General features: G+C 44.9%; 1 protein-coding gene across 5 annotated transcripts in view; it reads right to left on the bottom strand.

Annotated features, from left to right (window-relative positions):
* Positions 1 to 26,836, bottom strand: part of Ldlrad3 (low density lipoprotein receptor class A domain containing 3) — a 252,219-nt gene that overhangs the window by 116,599 nt on the left and 108,784 nt on the right. For 4 of the 5 annotated variants that reach the window (XM_013075005.3, XM_021264343.2, XM_021264353.2 and 1 more), the window contains 2 exons: positions 17,724 to 17,849; positions 2,651 to 2,785 (listed from right to left, as the gene is read on the bottom strand). In XM_013075005.3, the coding sequence (XP_012930459.3) occupies positions 2,651 to 2,785; positions 17,724 to 17,849 (261 nt within the window). The remainder of the gene's footprint in view (positions 1 to 2,650; positions 2,786 to 17,723; positions 17,850 to 26,836) is intronic. The other variant, XM_021264356.2, reaches the window with a different exon arrangement.

Genomic DNA, 26,836 nt, shown 5'->3' with positions numbered 1-26,836 from the left:
TGGTGACTAGAACAAGACCTGGCATCTACTGAGGGGTATTCAATGGGCTCATTATCTAATACAGTGTAGCAAAGTACCCTGAAACTTAGAGGCTTATAAAAGCAAGCATTTGTTCTCTCACTTTGTGAGGGACAGAAATCCAGGAGTGGCTTGGCCCTGGCTCAGGGTCTCTTTGAAAATCATCATGCAGCTGCTGGTTAGGCTACTGGTCAAGGGTGTCCCAGCTCCTGGCCACATGGTCCTCTGCAGAGAGCAGCAGATGACCCACCAGCTGGCCTCCATTAGAGACAGCAGGGGGCCAGCCAGAGAGTAAGGGAGATGGGAGCACCTGAGCCTATAGCTTATGGTCTATGGAGACAATATTTGGGTAGGGAAGGCACAAAGCTGAGATTCTAAGGAAGTCTGCTCCTACTTCAGTGTCTGTCAAGAGTTGGGCTCCATTATGCATGCATCCAATGTCTTCTACAAATTTTGTATTTTGATAGTGGAATAAGGAGAAAGGCAGAATTTAAGAACTCTAACTTCAACTAGCCTATAGAGCAACTAGTTCTGAAGGGCAAGCAGAGATCTGCCTCAACAAAACACCCAAATAGGCTCAGGAAGAATGTGCATCCCTCACCTTCAGGTCTTAAGACTCAGCGGCTCTTTCACTAAACATCTCAGGACACCGTAAGTCAATCTAAGACACACCAGAAACTATGTAAGAAACAATATTTATATAAAAATGTCCTTAATCCCTTCTGCCGACACTAATATTTACCTGACTGTGTGATTGTTGGCCCCCACTTGGTATCTATCTTTGGCTATAGTTTGGCATATGTTCTGGTTTATAAAAACCTGACTCTGTAAAGTTCAGCAATACCCAGAAGGTCAGAAATTCCTAGGCAAATGACAAGATGAAAAAGCTCTCTAAGGTTAGTGTAGAGCAGTGGCTCTCGGACTTCAGTATGCAGCAGAATCCTTTGATGTTTGCTAAATAAAACAGAGATGGCTGGGCCTGGCCTCCTGGCTGACTCAGAGGGTCTGGCACGGGACCCCAGCATCTGCATTTCCAGAGTTCCCAAGTGTCGCTGCTCTTCCTGGATGAAGATCATAAATTTGAGAACACTGGTGAAGGAAGAGAAGACCCAAGAAGGCAATTTTCCAGCAAGGACAATCAGAAACTGATTCTACTAAGACTCACCCCCCTTGATGTTTGCTGTGTGAATTCTGGCCAAGTCTATGCTGATATACATTCTGTCTTTTCTGTAGTCCTCCCACATACAGATTTGGATTGATCATGGTAACACCTGCTTTGTGGCTCACTCTCACCAATGTTTGTAGGCCCATTTGTTGATTCATTCATTCACTTTTTTTTGTACTGGTAATTGAACCCAGCATCTTCACATTGAGCTAGATCCTATCCCCTTTGAGACAGGGTCTTGCTAAGTCACTCTAGGTTTGAACTTACAATACTCCTGCCTCAGCTTTCCAGAATGCTGGGTTTACAGGTGTGTACCACCATGTCCAGTGCTTTCATTCACTTTTGATAACATAATAAGTACTATAAAAAACAGAAGCCAGGACCCTGAAAATAACCTGCATCTCTCTCCATGCGACTTATCCCATGTATCCTACCTCCCAACATATAAGTAACCAATTAACCTTCATTTTTGTTTGTCTCTTTATAGTTTTATTAAATCTGTAAACTGTGGCAGTCACAGAGCAGAATACCAAGTAACAGTCAAAACAAATAAACTCTACCAACAAGCAATCAATGACATGGGTGAATCACAGCCATATAATATTATTAAGGGATTGAAGTAAAGATTACATACCTATAATATCAGTTTATGACATTAAAAATACACATTCCTTAGGATACCCTAAAATAGGCACACATTTTAAAACTTTTGTAGTTAATCTTAATCTTTGAAGAAATGCATGTTTATTGCACAAGAGTCAGTGAATGAACCCCATGTATCCTCCCCAGGCTCCCTAAGAAAGCTCAACCTTCCATCCTCCAGCTTCTATAAAGTAACACTGAAATCAAGGGCTTGATAGGTGCAGGCAGTTTACACAAGAGGAGACAAAGGTGAAGTAAACATAAGGGGGAAACGTTAACTCTGCTCAAAATCGCAGAAATGCAAATCATTCCCTGACAACTAAGTTGGCAAAAATGGAAGAAAAGAGAACAGCAGTGAACGCCTGTGATATTATAGTAAAAATGACAGGCACAGATGATGCCAGCAGAAATGCGAACTTAAAAAAAAATTTTTTTTTTTTCAAACAGCTGTATGGTGAAATGTAGCCAGGACCGAGGCAGGCATCCTACTCTGCAGAATTTATCCCAAAGAAGTAATTTAATACAAAGAAGGGACTTGGACGGCCCCCAACAATGTAATGACTTAGAAAGCTACAGGAGAGCAACAAGACAGTATGAGATGTGGCTGGGACCCACTGCAATTCTGAAAAGGAAACATACATACGACACTTAATATATGAAGAATACCAAAGACACATTATCGTTAAGGCCATGCAACAAGGCCTGCAAGGTCAGAAACACAAAGAACACAGCTGCCAACTCGCTGAGGGTGTGGGTGTTGTTTCCTCCTTCCTGTGTCTGCCCTGTTGGGTTGTAATTATGTTTTAAAGCTTGATTGGCTCCTACCTTGAGAACTTTCGCAGCCCTCCTCATCGCTGTTGTCCTGGCAGTTATTCTGCCCGTCGCAGAGGAAGCTCTTATCGATGCAGAGGCCATTCCTGCAGTGGTAGCGGGCGGTGGAGCAGAGCAGGGGGTTTCCTGCTGTGAAGGGGAAACAGAGCAGGTCACCAGAGAAGCTGGTGAGTCCCCTGGGTACCCAGAAACTCCTCCAGCAGGTATGATCTGCTCAGGAAGCAGCAGGTTCATCCACTAAGATGCACAGCCTAGTCCACCCTGGGAGCTGAGCCAGCCAGTGACTCTGCCTCCTGTCTAGTGTCCCTTGTCCCAGATGGCCATGGCAGTGCCCTGAAATCCCGTCGGCATGGCTGGAGGTGACTGCCTCACCCGACTGGGTCACTGTGAACTGGTCTGCAGCCTCTACTGCATGGCGGCCAGAATCTGAATCATACCAACTCTTTCCTGGGAATCAAGACCAGAAAGGTTGATGGCAAAGGAGACACACAGACACAAAGCAATGCCTGAAGTAGATGAGCAGCAGTGCATGCACCTCTGCCACCCAGGAAGGGATCAGAGGGCCAGGCCCGAGAGCTATCCGTCACTATAGACCAGCTTGCTAAGTCCTCAATTATTCTTAAAAAGTTTTTTTTGGCAGTACCAAAGATTGAACCCAGGGCTTTGTACATGCCAGGCAAGCACTCTATCACTGAACCCCTGCCGCTTTTTATTTTTTGAGACTGGATCTTGCTAAATTGCTAAGTTGCCTAGGCTGGCCTTGAACTTGTGAACCTCCTGCCTCAGCCTCCTGAGTAGAGCTAGGATTACAGACATCTTCCACTGCACCCAGCTTCCTCATTTATTCTTTATGACTTATTGATCTAAACTCAGTGGTCTCGATTTCTTCTTTGCTACCGAAAAGGTCCCATGAACCCAGTGGTCACTGATCATTTCCTGAGCAATTCCTCCATGAGACGCCATGAAATTCCTTTTTCTTTGGTCTTTCAGGGACTTTAAAAGAAGTAACAGATCTAGATCCTGCCCTTAAGGACAAGGGTGGCAAAAGGCCAGTGTGAGGTCAACACAAAGCTACCTAACACACAGGCAAATGTGCAGAAAAACAGCCTCTCTACAGCACAGTGTACTCCTTTCCCCATTCCTCACAACAATCCAAAAATGCTCATTCCAGGCTCTGTTTTCAATCAATGGAGCAGCAAGTAGAAATGACTCTAATCCCAGCTCTGCTACTTATTCACTGTGCAATCTTGATCAAATTATTTCAGCTCTCTGAGCCTTGACTGCTTTATCTATGGGCAGGACCAGCTCCATAATTTGCAAGGTACAGGGCATACTGAAAATGTGGGGTCTGCTGTTCAAAATTATTAAAAGCACTGAGGACAAGTGCAGAGTATCAAACCAGTTGCGGTGCCCTTCTGGGCTAAGCACCGGCCCCGTATGACTTTGTCAGTAGCAAGCCCAGAACACTGATCCTATCATTTATGGCATTAATTTCAGCATCAGATGAGATGTACAGTGTGGTGAGACCAGCACTGAGTGGATGTCAAGCCCAGCTCTCAGGGGTCAGGGGCAGGTTAGCCCCAGCATCTCTTGGTGGCCCTCACAGAAGCAAAGGGAAGGCTATCATCTGCCTACTTTATAGGCTTCACTGAGCTATTACTGAGACACACAGAACTCTCAGCTACAAGGACCTGGTAAACCTCATGGGATCATATTAGAGGTCTGACTAAAAACACAGTTAATATTTAAATGTTTAAAAATGTATCAGTAAGACAAAGACACACTGTCATTAATCCTACTCAAAATATTCCCCTTATTTTGAACACACTGATCCCATTATTCTTGCCACCTTCTGAAGCGGTTCTGGAAGTCCTCTTTCATGAGTGTCTTTAGTTGCACTGTTGTAGCTGCCTCTATGTTCTGAATTGATTCAAAACATTTACCTTTCATGGTCTTTTTGCTTGCAGAAAAGCCAGAAGTTGCATGGTACCAGATTTGGTGAATAAGGTGGATGAGGACACACCATAATGTTTTTTATGAGCCTGCTTTTCCATTGAATGGCACCTTGCAGCAGCATTCACTGTGTTTTTGATCACACCTTGCAAAGACACAAAAGATCTCCTGAACTCCTTCAGAAAACGGCAAGAATGATGGGATAAGTATATTTGAAGCAAGGGCGAGTGTTTGAGGGAGATTAATTTTATCGTAATAAATGTTTCATTTTGTTTTGTTTTTGTACCCGGGATCGAACTTGGGACCTTGCACTTGTGAGGCAGGTGGCGGAACCACTGAGCTAAATCCCCGGCCCATAAATGTTTTTATTGAAGCACACACCATTCTCACTATATTTTTTGATCATCCCTTGTATGTAGTTGGTGTAGAGGGGCTGGAGAGTTTGGTGACTAGGAGAAGAGTAAGATTAGAGGCTCAGAGAGAAGGAATTCCTCTGTCAGAGAATGATTGCAGAATTTTAAAAACTGTTCAACCTAGAAAGTCTGAGTTGAAAAGTCAGAGACAGTAGAGGGATGAAGGAAGCCAGACCTCTCAGTTTAGCAGATAATGGACCAGTGTCAATTCAAACAACAGTAGTCTGGCCTGAAAAATGGAAGAGTTAATTATGTAAATCACTGTGGGCCAGAGAATGGCTCGACTTGATCAAGCTGAAACCAAAGTCTGACTTCAGCTAAAACCAAAACAGGGAAACCCAAAACCACACATCGCATTTGGTTTTTGTCCAAGGTAGCCCTGCAAAGCCTTCTGCCCATTAGCCTCTCACCACAGTGGCCTTCAGCTTCCCGGGGACCTTGCGGGTCACATCTACAGAGCCAAAGAATCAGTTACAATCAGCTCACTCAAAAGGACAGCCCTGGAAAGACATTCTAATTGCTCCAAGATGGGTGGTGGGAAGCTTCCGTAAACATGCTAGTGGAAAGACTGAGCTGAATTATCCCTGCTGACTTCTTCTAGCTTTTCAGAGTTTCCCAAGGAAAAAAATCATTTGTGTGTAAATTTACATATGGATACATACATACTACATGTGTCTATATTTTTATATGTATGTTTGAAAACCAAGTCATGGACTGGTTTTAATGCCTATAACCAAAGGTTGCATAGCCAGTATATGTGAAGAACTCTTATAACTGCAAAGCAAAAGACAACTCAGTAGAAAAATGGGTAAAGGACGCGGTCATCCAATTCACACAAGAGCAATGGCAAATGGTAAATAAAAACTTGAAGGAACATGTGCACCGTCACTGGTAATGATGGTCACTTTCTGAGTGTCAGATTGACCACATTTGATGTCTTAAATAAGGGTTGTTGGTAAGGATATGGAGGCAGATCTCATGGACCGAGTGGGAGTGCAAATTGGTAGCTCTACCTTGGAGACAAATTAAGTAATATCTAGTAAGGTTGGAGGGGCATATAGCCTACAGCACAGTAACTTCACTTCCAGCTATTGCAGACTCTAGAGAGATCCATGAAGAAACAAAAATGTTTACAGAAGCCACTGTGTATAAAACAGAAAAATTACCAATGTTCACCAATGAGAGCATAGATATAATGTGTTATTCGTTACAATGGAATACCTTAGTAGTGTTCCCACCTGTGGCCCTGTGGGTTGGAAATGCCTGGCTTGCCTAAACCAGGCTGCACCAAGTAAATTGTCATGGGCCACATATAAAATATGAGGCAGGAGGATCCCAAATTTGAGCCCAGCCTGGGGAATTTAGCAACTTGTCATGCCCCTGTCTTTTCCTCCCTCAGGGTCTATGAGCTTTGTGTTCCACTTCTCAAGGAGAAAGCAAGCTACGAGAGAGCAGAGGCTGCCTACCACCTCACAGACCAACTGGCAGCAAGAAGTAAAGGTTGGCAACTATGGGAGGGAACAGAAAAGCTAAAATAAAATTTTAAAAAAACCAACAATTACAAGAATTCCAAAAGCCTAAGACAGTTTCAAAAGAGCCCAGAAAACTCTAAAGGAGCCAAAGACAACTATGTATCACAGCTAGGTCTGAAAAATTAATGTTCCTAAAACATGACCTTGAGGTGCTACCAAAAAAGGCCAACGATGATGAAGCCAAGATGCAGAATGTCTCCGAGAGACACCGGTCCCCGGCGGCTTGAGTGGTGTCCATGTTTGGTTACTGAGCAGATTTCCCAAAGACCCCAGGCAGCCCAAGCTTCCTTCTGTGTCTCCCAGGGCGTCCACAGTCTGACTGCAGAGCTGGTGGACAGGGGCCTCCAAGGCCCAGTGCGGGAAGCTTTGGGCAGGTAGCACTCAGGCTGAGGGACCTTTGTGGCCATGGGAACTGGCCCAGGACTCGTAAATACCAACTCCTTCCTGAGCAGCTCAGACTGGGCAAGAGATACTGTGTACTTAGGATGCTATGTTTGGGACCTTTTAGCAATATTTAGTGTGCTTCAAATGTTTGCTTTCTTTGTCCTTGCAAAGGCTTACGAGTCACTGGAAAATGTGTCTCAGTTAACTATGGAGAGGAACATTGTATCTTACAGTATTTGTTTCACTGGAGGTGGAGAAAATTGTCTGTGGAGTTGACTTTAAAAACTCAATTGTAGGCTCAAAAGCTCTGTGGGTATTATTACACAGAGCTCTAATGGTCTGTTTCCACAGCTCACAGTATGCAGGAGAGAGAACAGTCTCTCTCTGCCGGGAGGGAACCGCTCAGTGGTTCATTACACTGGTGGCGTCTACTTCCACCACATCTAATGGAGTGGACCAAGGGACTGCTGTGGTCACCCAAAAGCAACTGACCAGCTCGAAGACAGGAAATGAGGCCTCAGGAGGACTAAGTTAAAGTTCTCTTTCATTCATTGCGAGTCTGTGAAATCGGCCCTTCTCCAACCACAAAGGGTTCCTGACAAAACACCAGCCGCCATAATAATCGCCTGCTCCTTGCCCTGGGGTGGCCACTACTCACTTCCTAACTCGCGGTGACATCCCTGGGATTTTCTCTCCCCGGCCCAACCTTCCCTGAAAACTGTGCAATGGGATGGGGGTGTGTGTGGGGGGGGGGGCTGCATTGAGACCCCCTTTTCCAGGATGGAAGCTGCCCAGCCCCAGGAAACCAGAGACCCAGCTCTGTGTGGCAGCAATCAGGGTGGGTGAGGCAAGGGAATCAAAAGTGTGAGCCCAGCCCGAGCAACTTAGCAACTTGTAAGTCCTTATCTCGAAGTAAGACATTTTGGGAAGTGTAGGGATTAAGGCCCTAGGTTCAATCCCCAGTACCAAAGTGGGGAGAAAAAGGAAAACAAAGACAAAAAAGGAACAGTGACCGAGCATCTTCTCCCTGCAAAAGGCTCCAGAGCTGCAGGCCCTGCTTCCTCCGCTGCTTGGAGTGTGCCGCAGGTTGGACACCCTCTTCACAGTCTGCTCAAAGGGCCCTCAGCAGCCCTGGCCCCACAAGACAGGACCTGGCCCGAGGGCAGCCATGCTCCGGAGCCAAAACCTCTCCCAAGTCTGAGGAAGAGAAAAGAGCCACCGCTCTGGGCACACAGGTTGCTTCATCCTGCCTGCCTTTTCCCCACCTCTAAGGACTCTGAGGATTTTCATTTGCAAAACTATTTCAGTGTCACACAGGGCTGCTGGCAGAACTCAGATTCATAAGCAATGGTAGTCTGCCTCCTCCTGTTTCATCAGTTTCCTGAGCATTGTTGTCCACTGCAGCACCCAACCTGCCATTTCCAGGAAACAAGTCCCCTCCACTGCTTAAACTGCTGCCTTTCTGGGGATGGCTACTCAGGCCCCCTTGAGGCGGTCAGCAACTTCTCCTGACACCTCGCAGACCCTCAGCTGAACCCACTCACCTCAAACTCGAGTATCTGACACTCACGTCCTGCCCTCTGCACCTACCTCTCCTCTTCCTGTGGTCTCATTTCTATTAAAGGTGCGGGATGTCCCAGCTCCCCAGGTACCAGGCTCACCTGATGTCACCTTCCTCACCCTGCCCTTGCTCAATGCCAGCTCCTCCTCACTGGGCATAAAATAGAACCCCAAGGTCTTGACGCCTCATCATGTGCCCCAGTGACAATTCCAAATGGTCATAATCAGAGTGAGGCTGTGAAGTCCACCTGGCCTCAAATTTCAGCTCCAACCACTTGCTAGTTCTGGCACTGAGAAAATTATTTTAACTTCTGCAATTTCCTCACCTGTGAAGTGTGTGTGTGTGTGTGTGTGTGTGTGTGTGTGTGTGTGTGTAGGGGGAGTTTGTGCCTATATCAAAAGATTTTGGAGAAAAAAAAAAGCAGGGCCAGGGATTTAGCTCAGTTCCACCACCTGCCTCAAAAGCACAAAAGGGGCCAGGGATTTAGCTCAGTGGTTCCACCTCCTGCCTTGCAAGCAGAAGGACCTAAGTTCGATCCCCAGTACCAAAAAAAAAAAAAAAAAAAAAAGCCTCAAAAGCACAAGGACCCAAGTTTGATCCCTGGTACCAAAAAAAAAAGTTATTTCTAAAAAATTAGAACAACAAAAGATTTTGTGAAAATTAAATGAGATGATGCATGTACAATAAAGAAAACAGTGCACAGTCCATTGTAGGTGCTCAATATACTCTTTTAATAGTAATCATTGTTATGGGGGATAATATTAGTATAGTGGTTAAGAGTTTGAACTTGAGTTTATACTGCCTGGGTTGATACTGCAACTTTGCCACTTACTAATTATGACTAGGACATGTTACTTAACCGTTCCAGATCTCTGTCTCCTTGTGTACTGTCTTAGTTTCCTCATCACTGTGTTGAGACACAATACCTAACACCAACGATTTCATGGAGGAGAGGTTTATTATGGTTCATGTTTCAGTCCACCATTTGCCAGTTCCAGGGCAGGAAGGAATGGTGGAAAGGCCTAGGCAGAGGACAGCTGCTCATGGCACGGTGACCAGGAAGCATGGTACAGGAATAGCTGCTCACCTCATGGTAGACAGGAAGCAGACAGAGACGAAGGGTGGAGCCAAGGGCAGCAGTAAACCCTTCCGGGTCACACCCCCAATGACCGCTTTTTCTGACCAAGCCAGCAGCAGTGGTGCCTCATAACCCAATCATCTTCCACAGGCCCTGCCTCTGAGCACATGAGGCTTTGTGGGGGCATCCAGGTATAAACCACAGCATGCATAATGTGGGGATAATGATTCTACCTACAATGAGGTCACCAGATAAAGCATACAGAAAGAGGTCTCACGCAGTAAGTGCTCACTATCAGCCAAGGAAGGGGATCATGTGCCCTGGGCAGTGCGCATACCACCAGCTTTGCCTGGGCCCTGAGTCTGAAATGGCCTACGGGACTTCCCATCCTTCTCAGCTCATTTACCCCAACACCGCCCCCCAACCCCAATATCTCCCATCACCGATTCCCATAGCACTCCCATTTGTCAGTTCCACATTGAAGTTACTGGTACATATGTATTTGTCTCTCCTACTTGAGTGTGAGCTCCAGCAGGCCAGAGTCTGCATCTGATCCACCCCACATCCCCAGCAGTTACTCACATGGGGTCTGACATAGGGATTGTGGAAGGGGAATGAGAATCTGCAAGAAAGTAGGAGTTGGAGTTAATGAACAATGAGAAGCCAAATTTACTCCACAGGTCACATCTGCACACGAGACGACCAAGACCTCTGTACGTTAAGAACACATCTTGACTGGGGACAGTGGTTGCTCAAGTCTGCCTGTCTTCCTCAGTTAGCCCTTTGACTTATTAGTTACTGGATTCATTCATTCAACAATTGTTTTTTTTACTGCATCCTGTAAATAAAACACCCTTTAAGCACTGACGATGAAGCACTGCCTGGTCCCTATTCTTAGACCTCCACTCTATTGGTCAGTCAAGCCTATAGGGCATTAAGACAAAGCAGGAGAAGTCCTATTTATTGCACATGGATTTACTTCATGCTAAGGCTGATCCATACGACATCCCTGGGACAGAGAATATAGCCATGAGCCACACAAAACCATCTCATGACCATCACACTATAGGGTAGGAGACAGGAAATCAATAGAAAATGGCACTAAGAATTGGGAAGACTGAAGCAGGCAATGAGAGAGCACAGAGGAATTGTCTGTCATAGGGTGGTCCGGGAAGGACCCCTGATGAAGCACCATTTATGTGAGAAAAGCACAAGATGGGGTGGGAACATACAGCAGGATGATCCAGCCCAGCCTTGGAAAACCAGAATCTGTCTCAAGAAAGCACACAGGAGACCTCAATGATGTAGCTTCAGAGCACTTGGAGGAAAGCTGTCCTGCTGTGATCCCCAGCTCAGCCAGTACATAATAAGGCCCAGCTCCTCCGGGCAATAACTCACAGACTATTTGAGGAGTTGAGGAACTGCTGCTCTGATCTAGATGCACAGAGCTGTACACATACGCCAGCACCATGCTGCTCTGTGAACAAAACAGGAACAGACTGGCTAAACCATTCTGCCATGCCTAGCAAGAATTCCTCATCAGTGGAAGAGATACAGTCCAGGACATGGTGGCTTCTCTGGACACAATTCCACTGAAAAGAAGAGCAGAAGATCTGTGGCTTGAATCAAATGTCTATGGGTCACCCAGACACTCAGGCATCTCAGCTTGTGGCTGGAGTCTCTGTCCTCACAGAATGAAGATCAAGTAAGAACTCTGCTGCCAGTAGCCCAGAGCTTCCCCTCTAGCCAAGAATATCTGAGCACAAGGAGAAGGAAGAGGGAGACACTGCCAAAAAGAGAAGGGAAGAAAAGTGAAAGAAAAATCTCAGCATTGCGATGCTCCTAGAGGAAATACTAGTTCCTGCTTAGCCTTGCCCCATGTGCAAAATGAATGCAAAAGCTGGGAAATAAACACTGTTGTAGGCCTGAATTAGTCACTTTGCCGTCAATGGGACAAAGTTTCCAACACCCACAAGATACAGAAGGACAGGTTTATTTGGCTCATGATTTCACGGGGTTCAGTTGATGGTTGGCTGGTTTCAATGCAGAAATAGCATGGTGAAGGGTTTGGTGAAGGAAAACTTCTCAACCCTGGCAGCTAGCAAGCAAAGAAAGAGAGAGAGAAGGGAAAAGCTGGGGATAAGAATACATTCTTCCAGGTCATATCCACAGTGACCCATGGCTCCCAACAAGACACTACCTCTTAACAGTGCATTCAGCTATAAATTCATTAATGGATTAATCCACTATATGAGTGTAGTGGCCCCAAGATCCAATCACCTTCCAAATCTCCACCTCTGAACACATCAGACATTTATATAACATTTTAGGTCTAATGAATACAAATATTGAAAAAATACTGGTATATAGGCGAAAGCTTCAAAACTGTGATCTCTTAGTTATTTGTTAAAGTCAAGAAATCATCCAGCAAAATCACTCTTTTATCTTATATTTATTTCTTGTTACCATTTTATTATAGCGTATTTCAAACATATATAAAAATAGGCTGGTTCAATGAATCTCAACTATCGATCACCCGGCTATAATAATTACCAACTCACTGACAATTTTCTCAGCTCTTCCCCTGATGGGAATGGATTGAAGCACACCCCAGATATCATGTCATCTAATCTTTATATACCTCAACATATATTTCTAAAAGATGTGGGTTTTGAAAAACACAATACCACTCTCAATCTTTCAAAAATTAACAGTAATATTTTAATACCAAATATCCAACCACAATTCTAAACTTACCAATTATCTTCATTTTTTAAAACAGTTGGTTTATTTACAATCAGAGTCAAACAAGGTCTCTACAATACAGCTGGTTAATGAGCTCTTAATCTCTACTGGTATACAGGTTCCCCCTTCCTCTGTGTTTTCTCTTGGACTATAAAACGGATAAACTGGGCCCAGAAGAATCTCCTGCCTTCAGGATCCGGCAGTCTGCCTCCCCACAGGGTTATTAATATGCTCCTTTACCCCTGAATTTCCTGTAAACTAATGGTTAAATTGAGAGGCTCAGTCTGATTTAGCTGGGATGTTTGGGATAGAACTACTTCTCAGTGGAGATATATGTTTCAGTTATATCAGAAGACAATGTCTGGTTATCCTCTTCTGCTGCTAAAACTGGCTTACAGGAGGATTCTATTACAGGGTAGAGGCAGATCCACACCTCAGCCTGACTCTCCTACTGCATGTTGCTTTACAAACTTGGGTGTGATGCACACAGAAGCTATTTTTAGACTGAGAAGTAACCGGGGGGAGACCAACTGGAAAGATCAGAACTCAGACTATCAGCAAAATGGTGGCGTCTACCAAAATTTTTTGCCTCTCAGGCCCAAGAATCTGGAATGAACTGGACAATCTATAGACAAGAAATAGGAGCTCAGAAAGCCACTCCATAAAGCTTTGGAACTCAGAGACTGATCACCAGGGTGGCCTTTCAGGGACCTGGTCCTGATCAGTGCATCAAAGATGTTGAGAAGGAATTCAAGGACAGACCACTAGGGGGTACACATGCAGGAAGAGGCAAACAGTACTGGAAAAATAGTTTGAAAACCATCATAACCACAGGCCATCATCTAGGGCTGGTGGAAATGTGTGATCTGATCCAACTGGGTCATTTGCTTATCAAACAAAAATATAACCATTCTCCATAGGAGTTAATACTCACAGGGTCACACATAATAATCAAAATATCCAGAGTAGAATCTAAAGTTGCTTGCCATGTAAGGAATCAGAGAAATTTCAACTCACATGAGGAAAGACAATCCACAGATACTAACACCAAGATTACACAGATATTGCAGTTACATGACAAATTATCATTGTTCCCAGATGACATGATCCCCTAGGTAGAAGACCCAAAAAATTCCACCAAAAGACACCTAGACTGAAAAAAAGGATTGAGATGTGTGATGTGCATGCACCAACTCCCCATGATGAATGTTATCAATATGTACTGCAAACGTGCTAATAAAAATAAAAATTAAAAAAGAATTACATGACCAGAGTTTAAAGTAGCTACTATATGGATACTCTAACAAGCAATCACAAACAGTTCTGGGGCAAATGGAAAAATGCAAAATCTCAGCAAAGAAACAATAGCCAAAAGAAAATTACAGAACTGAAGACTACAGTAACTGCAACTAAAACAAAGCAAAACAAACTTAGATAAGCTCGAAAGTCAACAAGGGATGACAAAGGAAAAAAATAGGAAACTTGATGGATTAATAAAAATATGCAATCTCAGGCAGGGGATTTAGCTCAGTAGTTCCACCGCCTGCCTCACAAGCGCAAGGACCCGAGTTCGATCCCTAGTACCAAAAAAAAAAAAAAAAAATTGCAATCTGAACAATAAAAAGCCAAATGACTGACAAAAACTGAATGCAGCCTCAGGGACTGGTAGGACAACAACAAGATCTGATGCTACTGTCATTAGAATCCCATAAAGAAGAAAAAAAGAGACTAGTACTTAAAAATATTTAAAGAAACATGTCTTAAGTATGGCAAAATACAAAGGCTATAGATTCAAACAGTTCAGACAACCAACCCTAAATGAGATAAACACAAAGAAATCCACACCCAGACATCCAACACTATGGTCTAAATGCTGAAAACTAAAGACAAAAAAACAACAACCTTCAAAGCAGCTACAGAAAAACGATGCATAATCTACAAGGAAACAATTCAAATGATGGTAGGTTTCTCTTCAGAAACCAGAGAAGCCAGAAGGAAGCAGCACATTTAAAGTGCTAAGAGAAAAGAATTGTCAACCCAGAATTCTATACACCATAAAAAGTCCTTTGGGAATGAAGTGAAATGAAGACATTCTCAGATGAACGGAAACTGAGAGAATTTGTTGCCAGCAGACCTGCTTTTAAAAGAATTGCTACAGGAAGTTCTTCAGTCAGAGGCAGATGATACCAGAAGGAGACTGGGAACATCAGGAATGAGGGAAGGGTAGACTCAAATGGTTACAGTTTGGGTAAATATGGCATTCTCCTTGGAGTTTTTTTAAAACCTATTGGAAAATTTAAAGCAAAAATTAAAGCATTGTCGTGTGACTTTTAATGAATGTAAACTGACTATGTAACATAAAAAGACACACACAGTAAGGTTTCTGCATTTCCCCTTGAATGGCGCCATATTGATTCAAAGCTGTCTGTGGAAAGATACAGTGGTAGTTTCAGCCCGATCCATCATAGGAAGGCTCCACATCAATTTTTCACCTGCAGGTTTCAGCAGCTGTTGATGATCACTACCTAGATCCATTCCCCATTAAGGGTTATGAAATGGAGGCCTGTACTCTAATTCTCTCACACTTCTATTGGCTGTTATTCTTCAAGGAAAAGATACTTTCTTAAACCAGCTATACGATTAGTTTGAAGCATAATGCATGTAAGAAGGGGGAGGATAAATGCTTGAGTCTTTCCTTTTCTTTACCAATTCTCACAATAGTGAGTTAGAATCACAAACTTTAAACATTAAAGAGATGGGAGAGAACAATGCTGGTTTAATTTCCACTGACATAATCTGGAATAGATAAAATTTACTCCTTTAGACAAATTGAAGACTAACATCCAAACATGTAAATTGTACAGGGTCCTTAGTTCTGATAAGGATTATGAATAATGACACAATCGTTTTGAGTATACACAGTAATGTGTCAGACTGCTTTTTACTGTCACTGGATTACTCTCTTATATTATATGTGTGTATAAAACGTCTCCCTAAGATTATATGATCCCATGACAACAGGAAGCTGATTTTAAATCAATTACTACAGGCCAGCCACAAGACTTTTGTGTATGTGCTGCCAAAGCAAGCACAAGCCTTAAGGCTTTTGATGTTATTTCATTTGATTCTATCAACCACTCTGGGAAACAGGCTCTCAGCACACCCTATTTAGACACAAGGATGCCCCCATGCAGGGAGATGAGGCAGATCCCCGACTCCAGCTTCTTAGGGCAAACACAAATCCAGGCTCAGCCCTGGCTTCCGTTATTACCCTCAGCTTGGCTCTGTGCTGGTCAAGTGTGTCTTTCCTGCTTAGGTGGGTTTCAGTCTTTCCGCTGACCACAAGAAGGTCTAATGGGTCTGCTGGATTTCTCACTTACAGTCCGGAAGATGAAATGAGGTGATAGAAGGCATAAGGGAGAGAGAGGTAAACTTCCAGCATCGCCACAGCAGGGGATACAGCCATGGCTGCTCACCGGGCAGCAGGATTACACAGGAAGAATCTACTCTCCTCTGCAGGAACTTTAAATAGAACCACCAGGTGAGAGAAACATCAGTCTATTAAAGCAGTACGTCATTAAGACTTACACTTTGGAAAAGGATTATTAAAGTAAGAAAATGGTCGCAATAAGGATGGCATCACAATTAAGCGCATTAAATAAGAGAAACACAGGGAGGAGAGAGAATAGAGAGCCCTGCAAAGACGGAGATGTACTGGCAGTAAATTGCCTAAGTGTTAGCATTTCATTCTAATCTATATGATTATGGGCTGTCTTATTTCTTCTTTATACATTTTTGTATTTTGCAAGTTTTTTTTACAATAAGCTAAAGAGGAAAATTTTGTAAAAATAGCGAAGGGTGGGTGTGCAGCGACTAAGCAGAGGGGAGGATTTCCAGAGCAGTGAAGCTATGCTGTACGATCATCTCACTACATACCTGTCCAGCCCACAGGATGCACAGCATCGAGGGTGAACCCTAACAGCAACTGTGTCACCATGACGGGTCAGAAAAGATCCATCATGGCCCGAAGTCTACTCTGGTATGGGATGTCTACGTCAGCGAGGCTGTGCACAGGCTGGGAAGGGGGCTCTTGGGAAATTGCTGAACTTCCTGATTTTGCTATAAACTTAAAACTGCTCAAAAATAGTCTTAAATGGAAGCACAGAAAGTAAGAGACCAAGGGCCGGGAATTTAGCTCAGTGGTGTCGTTGTCTGCCTCGAAAGTACAAGGACCAGAGTTCGATCCCCAGTGCCAAAAAGAAAAGAAAATAAGACACCAGGAAAGAGAAGGAAGGGGGATGGAGGAAAGGAAAAGGGAACACAAAAAGAATCAAGATGCATGATGCTGCGTACACATGTCAGCTCCCCATGATGAGTGTGATCATTATGTACTGCAAACATGTACTAATAAAAATGTAAAGATTAAACGAAATAAAAATTAAAACATTGGTATATATGTAAAAAAAATAAAATAAATGTGTGTATTTGTTCAGAGCGAACAACAGTAGTTACAAAGGCTTGAGCTGCGTCTAGTATTTACGGGAAAGGAGAGCAGGAAGAGTGTCCAGAGGGACCAGCAGCAGCAGGCACACAGCAGCTTGCTGAGAGAGCTGGAACAGTGTGACTGGTGGGGAAGAGACACGGAGGCACCCGAGGCTGTGGTGTGTGACATCACTGGACACAGGGATGCTGGAAGGGAAGAGCCTGCATGTATCCAGGCCAGGGAGAAGTTAAGCCTAACAGCAACACTACCAAGAGGCAAAGGAGGCAAATGTGGGGTTGTGCATGTGTGTGTGCACGTGTGTGTGCGTGCATGTATGCATGTGCTAACACTATGAAATGTTACACAGTAGGTGAAAGAAACCAGGGTGGCCACAGACAAGAATTTTATCTATAGCAGTAGCAACCGTTCAAGAATATACTTTTATAGTACAGACATCATTAATAAATGAGCACTTTGAAAAAGAATTCCAAGTACGAAGGAAACCAAGCAAGCACATAAACAAGTCAGAGCCATTCAGAAAAGGGTTTGAGTGAACGTGGACTGGCTCTGCGCTGCTGAGCTGTGTGCCCTGGATGGATTCATTTCCCTCCCACATGGGGGCTCCTCGTCTGCTCCCTGGAGATAACACACCCTTGTCATCCGGAAGCTGAGCCAGGTCTCCTTGGACGTCAATGCACTGCTGATGCAGAGCTAATGGTGGAACCGGCTAGGCCACAGTACTTCATATAAAGCCCCATCGATGGTAGCTGGGCATTTCCAGATTTACACAACAGAGATGTGCAAAGAACAGGCGTGGGCAGTAACAGCGCACGCTGAGTGTCTAAGTGTGGGAGGTGCAGTGGAGTGAGTGTCCAGTACAGACACAAGGATGGTGGTGTTGGAGCCCTGGGCACTTACTGCAGTTCTCCTCGTCGCTGCCATCGGGACAGTCCTCAAACCCATTACACCGGAAGCGGCCAATGATGCAATGAATGCCGCTGGCACAGGGGAAGAACGTCGGGCCGCACTTCGATTTAGCTTTGGCTGCGGGGCGACAAAAGGACACACAGCGAGACATCAGGGCATTACGTTCCCGGATCACTATGCCCATACCTCTGGCTCTGAACATGGTTTATCTTTGTCCCCACAGGGGTCCTTACACCACCCACCTCAGGGACCAGGCCCTACGCAGCATCCTGGGGCAGGAACTGGCTAATCCTGCCAGACACAGCCTTGCACCATGGCAGGCGCCCAATCAGAGAGTGGAGAGGAAGTGATAGATACGGAAATGGGTGAGCAGATGGATGGCAGATGGAGCCTGCTTCTTAGGGTGCCGAAGAACCAGTCAAGTTCCCCGGGCGTCTCACTGTGCTAGGCTGGTGCCCAGTGCTCTGCCCGGATTGTCTCCTTGAACCCACCCAGCAGCTGCCCAATGGGAGGATGTGCAGAAGGGCTGGTGCAGCAGCCCCAGGCTGTGGGCCTCACAAAGGCCTGTTTTCGAGGTTGTAGGGGGAACTTGGATAAAGGGAGGGTCTCCATCGCCCCGACTGGTAAGAGTGGTTCACTGTGCCTGAAGTGTGGATGCAAACAATACGCCCTGTGCTGCACAGCGGCTCTCCTTTGGGAGGCTGGAGTTTTGGTAGACAGAGGATGCCAATGCGAGCAGACCTGGCTAAGAAACTCGGGACAGTGAGTCTCTAATGAGTTTCCCTAGTAGACAGCACTTCTCTTCAGTTGTTAGCACCTTGCTGCTAGGGCAATTAAGTGCATTCTGGGTGCCGCAACTGGGAGAGGACTCGGAAGCTGAGCCGAGTCTCCCTTGGACTTCAGTGCGTTTCCTGGGGCCGTTGTTGATTCTGCATTCTGTCCTTTTGCTATAATAAATCGTGGCCACAACCTGACCATATACTGAATTCTGTGAACCCTCCTGGGACATTGCTGAACCTGGTGTGGCTTTGGAGACCCCAAACACAGATGGGAATGGCTCCTATCCCCACTTCATGGATGCGCTCTGAGGATAGTGACATGCCCAAGGCCACACGGCTGGAGAATGTAGAGCTGGGGTGAGGCCCTGATCCCAGGCCCCAGAAGCCATGATCTCAATCAACTCAACTGCACTGCCTCTCTGCCAAGGCCGCTCATTTTTTTGCAACAGAAGCCAGGCTCCTGCTCTGATAAAATTCATCTTGCACTCCTGCTGTACAAACAGTTTGAACACAAACGGTTGTAACTCAGGCTTGATTGAATGTCCTGCTAAAGCAAACAGCCCTGTGGGGTAATGCACTTTCTCGTTAATGGTGCTCCCTGCTCTGGCTGGTGATTAGGAGGTGTAAGATTGGATCTGTGGCTGCACACAGGTAGCAACTCCACCAAGCATCCCTAGCGTCTGCTGGCTTAGAGGCAAGAGCCACATCCCTTACAGAAGCAAGGGCCGTTTCTTTGGAACAAGCAGGCAGTAAATTACCTCCATGTTCCCGCCACCAGTAACATGCTAACTTTAGCAACAGCCAGTTCACAATCAACGGGGTGGAAAGGCTTGGGTGGTTTCCACACTTAGAAACCCTACATGGCTGTGTTTCAGCCTGGCCCTTCTATAGTGATGTGGGTTTGCTCTCCTCAAAGCACCATCTTCCGGAAGTCCGGATTTCAAACTCTAGCTCCATTCTGATGACTTTGACCACATTTCTAAATATTGCTGAGCCTCAGTTTCTTCACCAGCAAAATGAAAGTAACACTGACCTCACAGGCCTCTAGATAGGACTCAGTGATAATCTATATAAGAGGCCTAGTGTAGAGCATGGCATATAGCGGTGCTCAGTAAATCAGATGCTTAATGCTATCTGTCATCACCACTGTCACTCTCATTAAGTTTGAAGAATTTAAAAACTGATCCTTGAGCTGCTAGAAAGTATTTTCTGATTACAACAGTTCAAAAAGCTCATGATGGAAGATGTCTATGATGAAACAAAGTTATTTCCAAGATATACTGTTAAGCAAAACAAAACAGAAAACCAAGTACAAAAGAGTATCTATAGTACGTTTTCCTCTATATAGGAAAAAAAGGGGGCATAAGAAAATATACATGCATTGACTGATACATGCAAAAGACTACTGGAAGGATAAGAAACTAGGGAGATGGGTCAGCAACAGGGGGTGAGTGGAAAGGAATGGGAATAATGATGGGAAACTGGGAATAGAATAAAGGAAAAAGATTCTATTTCCACACACATGGGCATATCTGCCGATCTCAACATATAACTGTATTGATTACACCTGGAGAAGTGTGTATCTTAGAACCACGTTATTTCACGCATCCCCAAATAAGCAATTAGAATCCATCACATGGGTTCGGGGGGACACTCGGTGGAATATAAACAATACCAAATGAACATAATCTTATTACAAATGAATAATATTACCACACTGAAGGAAGTAGGAAAAAAAGAACCTGACACGTTACTGGTAAACATTATTTTGCTGGATTCTATAAGGCTACAGAAAAATAAAAGAACTATACCCAGACACCATACTATATTTGTCTCGCACAGGGGGTATGGAATAGCAATTTGAAACTTCCTTTTCTGTGTACAAGGGTTGGACCAGTATATAAACACACTGTGAACAATAAGAGCAAGATGTCTCATTGTCTGGACAAAGAAGTTGCAAATCAGGAAAGTAAGAAAGTAAAATGAATCGTGAGGCTTTCATCCACACACCAGCAAGCATATCTAGCTCCTGGCTCTTGGTTCCTAACTATCATTAACCAGCAAATGGAACCAGGCTCCTCGAGAAGTGGTTAATTGCAGATGGGACAGAAAGATGATCCTGTGATCCTGGAGGATCTTGTGTTGCCAGAAAGTAAAGAAGAACACAAAATGCGAGGGATGTTAAAAACTCCCAATGGCCAAAGTGAAAACAATCTAAGCAAGCAAAATAAACAACAGTTTTCTGGATTGTAATCCAGAGAAAACAATATTCCTCAGGTTTCTGAGGACACATTTAATGTCCAAAAAATATTGAATAAATCAGTGAATGATGGGGGAGGGACAGTTGTTCCAGCTGTAAGAATTCCCCTTAATAAATACAGAAATGTGGGAAATAGAAAGTCTCCAGTAAGCAAACAGCACAGTGTTAGCTACTACAAAGGCAAGATGTACCCATGGATCCAAAATTAGAGGTGAAAGCTAGAGGAGAAATGGGAAATTTGCATACTTTCAAAGTGGCAATGTTTATCATGTTGCCTTTTATAGCTATGATTATTACCCTACCACCAATGTGTTTATTAATTACAAAGGGAAAAACAGTGACTTAATGATGGAGAGACTTGGCAGACAGCGGCTTAACTGAGTTATCATGGTCAACATGACAGCAACAAGACACATCAACAGTATACTCCCCCTCAAATGAGGAGCTGAGAAGGTTGCCCCATCACTGCTGGGGTATTCTTGCAAAGCAAAGAAGCATAGCATCAAAGCAATCGCAGAACACACCAGACAAGCCCAACCAGAATTCTACCATGCACCCAACCAGAATCTCCAAGGTCATGAAAAACTTAGAAATTAGCAAATATTGGAGCAGACAAGAATACTAAATGTCATATGAGGTCCTGGCACAGACATTAGTGGGAAAACTGCATAAATCCCAGTGAAGTTCTATAGTATAGTTGATAGCATTGTACTAGTGCTGATTTCTTAGTTTTGAAAACTTTTATGGCTTTATACGATACTAACAAGTGGAAGGTGGGTAAAGAGTATGAGAACTCTTGGCATTATTTTTGCAACTTTCCTGTGGGGCTGAAATTATTTCAAAATAAAAAGCATAATCAATATTCATTGTGCAGTACATAGAAATAGAACAGAGAAGAAGGAAATTACCTATGATCTCTCCACTCCAAAGTAACTGTAATTAACGTTTTTCTACGTGGGTGATATCAGAATGCATATTTTTAATGTTCCCAGATGCTTTATTAATTTTTTAATTTTTGAGATACTGCAGTTATGAGAAATAATACAGAGAGACCCCATACACCCTTTTCCTATGGTCCCCCATTATAAAACTAGAGGACAACATCACAATCAGGATATTGACATTGATACTGTAAAATATAGAAATTTCCATCACCACAAAATCCCACATGCTGCTACTCTCCCATTTCCATCTTTTTATTAATCCTGGCAACCACACGTCTGTTCTACATGTCTATAATTTTGTCATTTCAAGAATGTTGTGTAAATGGAACCATACATTCTGTATAACCTTTTGGGAATGGCTTGTTTTCATTCAGCATAAGTCTCGAGAAAATACATATAATTTTGTACCCCAACACTTTCACTTAGCATTACAGCATAAATATTTTCTAATGTTTTTGTAGCTGCAAAAACATTTCATCTTAGTGGCATGATATGGTTATTTTTACTATCTCCTTTATGTTGGGTACTTGGTGCTATCATATGGATGTAGTCTGTCCTCCAAAGGTTTGTGTGTCATAGGCCTTGTCCCTGACATGGTAGTGCTAAGAAGCTGTGAAACCTCCTAGTGCAAGGTAATTAGGTAGTTGAGGTCGCTGCCCTTGGAAAGAGTTAATGCTGGTCTAGGGAAATGAATTTGTTTCTGCAAGAGTGAGTTGTTATAAAAAAGCAAGTTTGATCCCTGAATCGCTCTTTACCTCACCATGTATCTTTCCCTCTCCACACAGAGCTCCTGTCCACGATGTCATGTATTAGGTGACACTGCCAAGGCACCCTTCACCAGAGCTGAAGAGATGTCAATGCCAAACTCCTGAACCTCCAAAAACTGTGAGCTAAACAAACCTCCTTTCTTTACAAATCTCCCAGTCTCAGGTAATTGGTTATAGCAACAAAAAGAGGACTAACAGTTAGTTACGATCAAATTCTCAGCATTACAAATTAAACTGTAAAGAACATTTTTGTGCCCCTTGTGCACTTTGCCTGAATTACAAATAATACTCTTAGGCCAGATTCCTAGAAGAGGGGTATTAAGTGGCAGATTATGAACATTTTATGCCAACTATATGATGTATTGGGGAGCTCTTTCATCAAATACCCACCATGGGCCAGACTTTAAATCGAAAAAGCTGCTTGCTCCCAGAGCCTTTGAGAATTACATGCTTTGTCAGAAGCCTTTATAATAATGTCAGGCTCCCCAAGCCCCCCAGGTTCGGCAATTCACTGGGAGGAATCCCAGGACCCTGCAGCTGGTCACAGTCATGGCTATAACTTATGGCAGCAAAAGGACAGGAAGCCAAATCAGCTGAGAGAAAAGGCACATGGTGCTGTCCAGAGGAAACTGGACACAAACTCCCAAGAGGGTCCCAGTAGTCACAAAGGATGCACCGAAATCCTCCAGCAACAAGGAGTAACAACATGGGTGAAATGCTGTCAACTACAGAAGCACATGGGACACTGGGTGCCCAGGGCTATGACTGGCAGCTAGAATGCATGGGCATTCCCAGTACACGGGATTTCCAGGGCCCCAGCCAGGTAACAGAACAAACCACGTTGTTCACCACCAGTCCAGGCACTGGGCACTCTCTCTTCAGAGTTGGGGGATCCTTCCCAAATCCAGCTTCCCAGACCACGGCATGACAGCCTCCCAAGCAGAGCCAGAACAGGACAGCAGCCAGCCTGCTGTGTCAGCTCCCTCCCTGCTCAGATGGCACTGGGAACCTGCTGGGGAAAGGCTATGGTAGCGGAAAAGTAGAGGGGCCCTGTCTTCCTGGGTCAAGACTGCTCCTTGGCCAGCTCTACATGCACATGTCCTTCTGGCCAGGCTATGCCTCTAACAGACTGTCCTTGATCAGCTGGTCCTGCTCTGGTTGCCTTCTTAATAATGGGAGAAGAAATACCCGCTACAGGAAGGGAGAGCATTTCCTCATAGAGCCAGCCTCCTCGTCAGAGCACCATGCAGCTCTCTAGTTTCCTGCAACCACGTGGGCCTCCTCGTTCCTTGAGCCAACTAGGCACACCCCATCCCAGGGCCTTTGCACAGTGTGTTTTCTGACAGCCTGGAATACCATTCTCTTTCTATTTCCCTGAGGTCTCAACATTGTCCAGCCTGCAGCAGAAACCTCCACTCTACCCTCAGCCACCCTGCTGCCTAACGTCACCACCTTTGTGTGGTGCTGTTCGGTTGATGTACCTGTCCCCTGGCTCCCAGAACATACACTTGCTCGAAAAGCTTCATTCACACTTCTGAAGGCCCTGTATCGCCTACAGCTGGTGTCAAAGAAATATTTGCCAAATGTACGAATGAAGCTATACAAGGAGAGGGTCGGACTGGCTAAAATAGCTACTGCTTACTCAAAGCTTAGTATGGGCCAAGTGTTGTGTTCTTTCTTACAGATATCATCTTATTCCCTGCAAAAGCCATTTCACAGACAGGAAAACTGAGTCCAGAAGTGAAGCAACTGGACACTGACAAGAGTTAAGGGTCACACCTTTCCTTTGATCATCTGGTCAACCCCTCCTTAGGATTCCCAAAACCCCAGTCCAGCTCCAAAGGCCTAGGCTTCATGGGATGATGAGAGAGAAGAGACTGAGAACACGAGGGACTGTCCATGAATCAGCTGCCACTCAATGAGCGGTGCTTCGGCCCTGCCTCGCTCCCTCATCAGGAATGACTAATGAGCCTCCCTGCCTGGTCAGCGACACTGGCTTTATGTCCCAGGGAGCCTGTCTGGTTAAGATTCACATGCGCACCGTCACACACCTGCTGCGGCGGCCAGAGAGGCAGATCACAGGCCGCCAGCTGGGCACTGGGCCGGGCACAGAGGCTGAGAGCTAACGACTGCGGCCGCTGCCTGCACGACCTACTACCAAGCTCAGGAGCACCCTGAGCAAAGCCTAGATGTCCCCTTCTCACCGCTCATTCCACAAGGGGACAGCGACAACTGAGCCACGGGCCAGAGACGGTCCTGGGACCCATATCCGGAGGCTGTGTGAGAACTGCCTATGTCCTAGTGTCGCCAAGCTTGACACCCCCGGGCAAGACTGGATCTTTATGTGCTCAATCATCAGGGCACGCAGGTCGTTCAAACAGGTGCATTTAGTAACTAATCTTCACATTTCACAGATGTGGAAACTGAGGCCCAGCGAGGCAACTGGACCTCCCCTGGCACCCAGCTCTCAAGGGACAGATTGGTCTGGAGTTCGGGGACCCAGCTCATGAGTTCGGCCTCTTCCAGCTATACCATGCATTGGGCAAGAAGCCTCAGACTACACCTGCTCAGACTCCTCAACGGGGTCAGACTCAGGAGGGACCCCGAGAAAAGGGCTACTGAAACCATCAGCCCCTCTCCCACATGACCAGAACTTCCAGGCCCTGGATAGAAAGGAGGCTTCTCGCCAGACTTCACCCCCATGGCTCCCAATCTGTCTGGAAGTGCTCCGGGTTGCCCACCTGTCCTAAAGTACGACAGATACCATGGCATAGGCCTGTCATCTAGCAGTAGTCCCCAGCCTTTCCGGCTCCAAGGACCAGAGTAATGAAAGAAAAATTCTCCGCTCACTAGGCTGGGGGGTAGGGAGGACAGTTTCAGATGATTCAAGCAAACTGCATTTACTGTGCACTTTATTTCTATTATTATTTCATTGAGCATTTTATTTCTATTATTATTACCTTAGAGTCTCATTAGGAGTGCTCAGCCTAGATCTCTCACATGCGCAGTTCAGGACAAGCTCCTGTGAGAATCTAATGCAGCTGATGATCGGACAGGAGGCGGAGCTCAGGCAGTGAAGTAAGCCGCCAGGAGTGACTGTGAATACAAATGAATCTTCGCTCCCTCACCCACTGCTCACCTCTTGCTGTGTCAGGACGGGGGACCCCTGGTGTGAGGCCAGGGCTGGTCCAGACTCTTTCTAGGTGGCAATCACACAAAAAACCTAGACAAGGCTGCAACGTGCTAGCCATAAACTCAGCAAACCACACCTGCGGCATCCCTCAGGCTGCTACTTCAACTCCAGCCAGATCTGTGGGCCTCCAGGGTTTCCCAGACCTTTGTAGTTGGCCCAAATAAGCAGGACTACTCACTTCCGACTCTTGCCCCAGGACCCTGTCAACATGTGGTGGATACAGCCTGAAAATCCAGAAGCAGGAACCTAAAGCTCTTCTGCAAAATTACCAGCCTTGTTTTTATAAACACAAGACACAGCACTGTGTGAAAGATTCAAACAACAAAGAACTGAACAAAGGTAAATGTAAAAATGATCCCAAATTGCCACCACCTGGGGAAATACACTGAAAGGTTTGGTATCCATTCCTAAGCACAGTCAAACACTACAGCATGCAAATGGATCACCAAGAACCTTTCTACATTACAGCAGGTCTGGGGTGGAACCTGGGATTCTGCATTCCTAACAAGTTCCCAAGCATTGCAGCTGGCTCCAAACACAATACCTCTGAGTAACAAAGGGCCACTGTTTTGTTCATTGCTTTATGTCCGATACTAAAACAATGCCCAGCATATAGATCGCTCAGTAATTACAGACTGCATTAATAGGTGGAAATCTGGGTATGCAGTTTGACTTAAATGGACCCATACAATACATGCTATTTTGCAGCTTGCTTTTGCCACTTAATATACTGTGACATCTTGTGCTGTCAGTACCAACTGGTCTGCATTACCATTTTCTAAGAGCTAAATGTAATTTTCCTACATGTATGCACCAATAATCCATAGAGCCCATTACTGGTGGACATTCAGGGTATTTCCAACAAACAGTGTTCACCTTGATGTACATATATTGCTTTTCTCACTTGTACAATAGCGCCTTGATCACAGGAGATGTATATTTCACATTTTGGTATCATTTTGTTCACTGACTGACTCTTTCCTGAAGAACCAGTGCTGCCTTTTGGCCCCAGGTGGAGCTGAGAAAAGCCTCCTCTGCAGGATCATGTAAGAAGGGCTGATTCTCCCCTGCCCAAAAGGATATTCCTATACATGTGCAAGGCTGAGAGCGACCTTTGACGCCTCTGCGTTTCTGTTACGTCAGCCTTTCACTGCTGCTGTG

This window comes from Heterocephalus glaber, unplaced genomic scaffold (genome assembly GCF_053883595.1).
Source record: "Heterocephalus glaber isolate CG9 unplaced genomic scaffold, H.glaber_assembly_v1.0 deba00000594, whole genome shotgun sequence".
Lineage (NCBI taxonomy): Eukaryota > Metazoa > Chordata > Mammalia > Rodentia > Bathyergidae > Heterocephalus > Heterocephalus glaber.
This window is presented reverse-complemented; position numbering and strand designations above follow the sequence as displayed.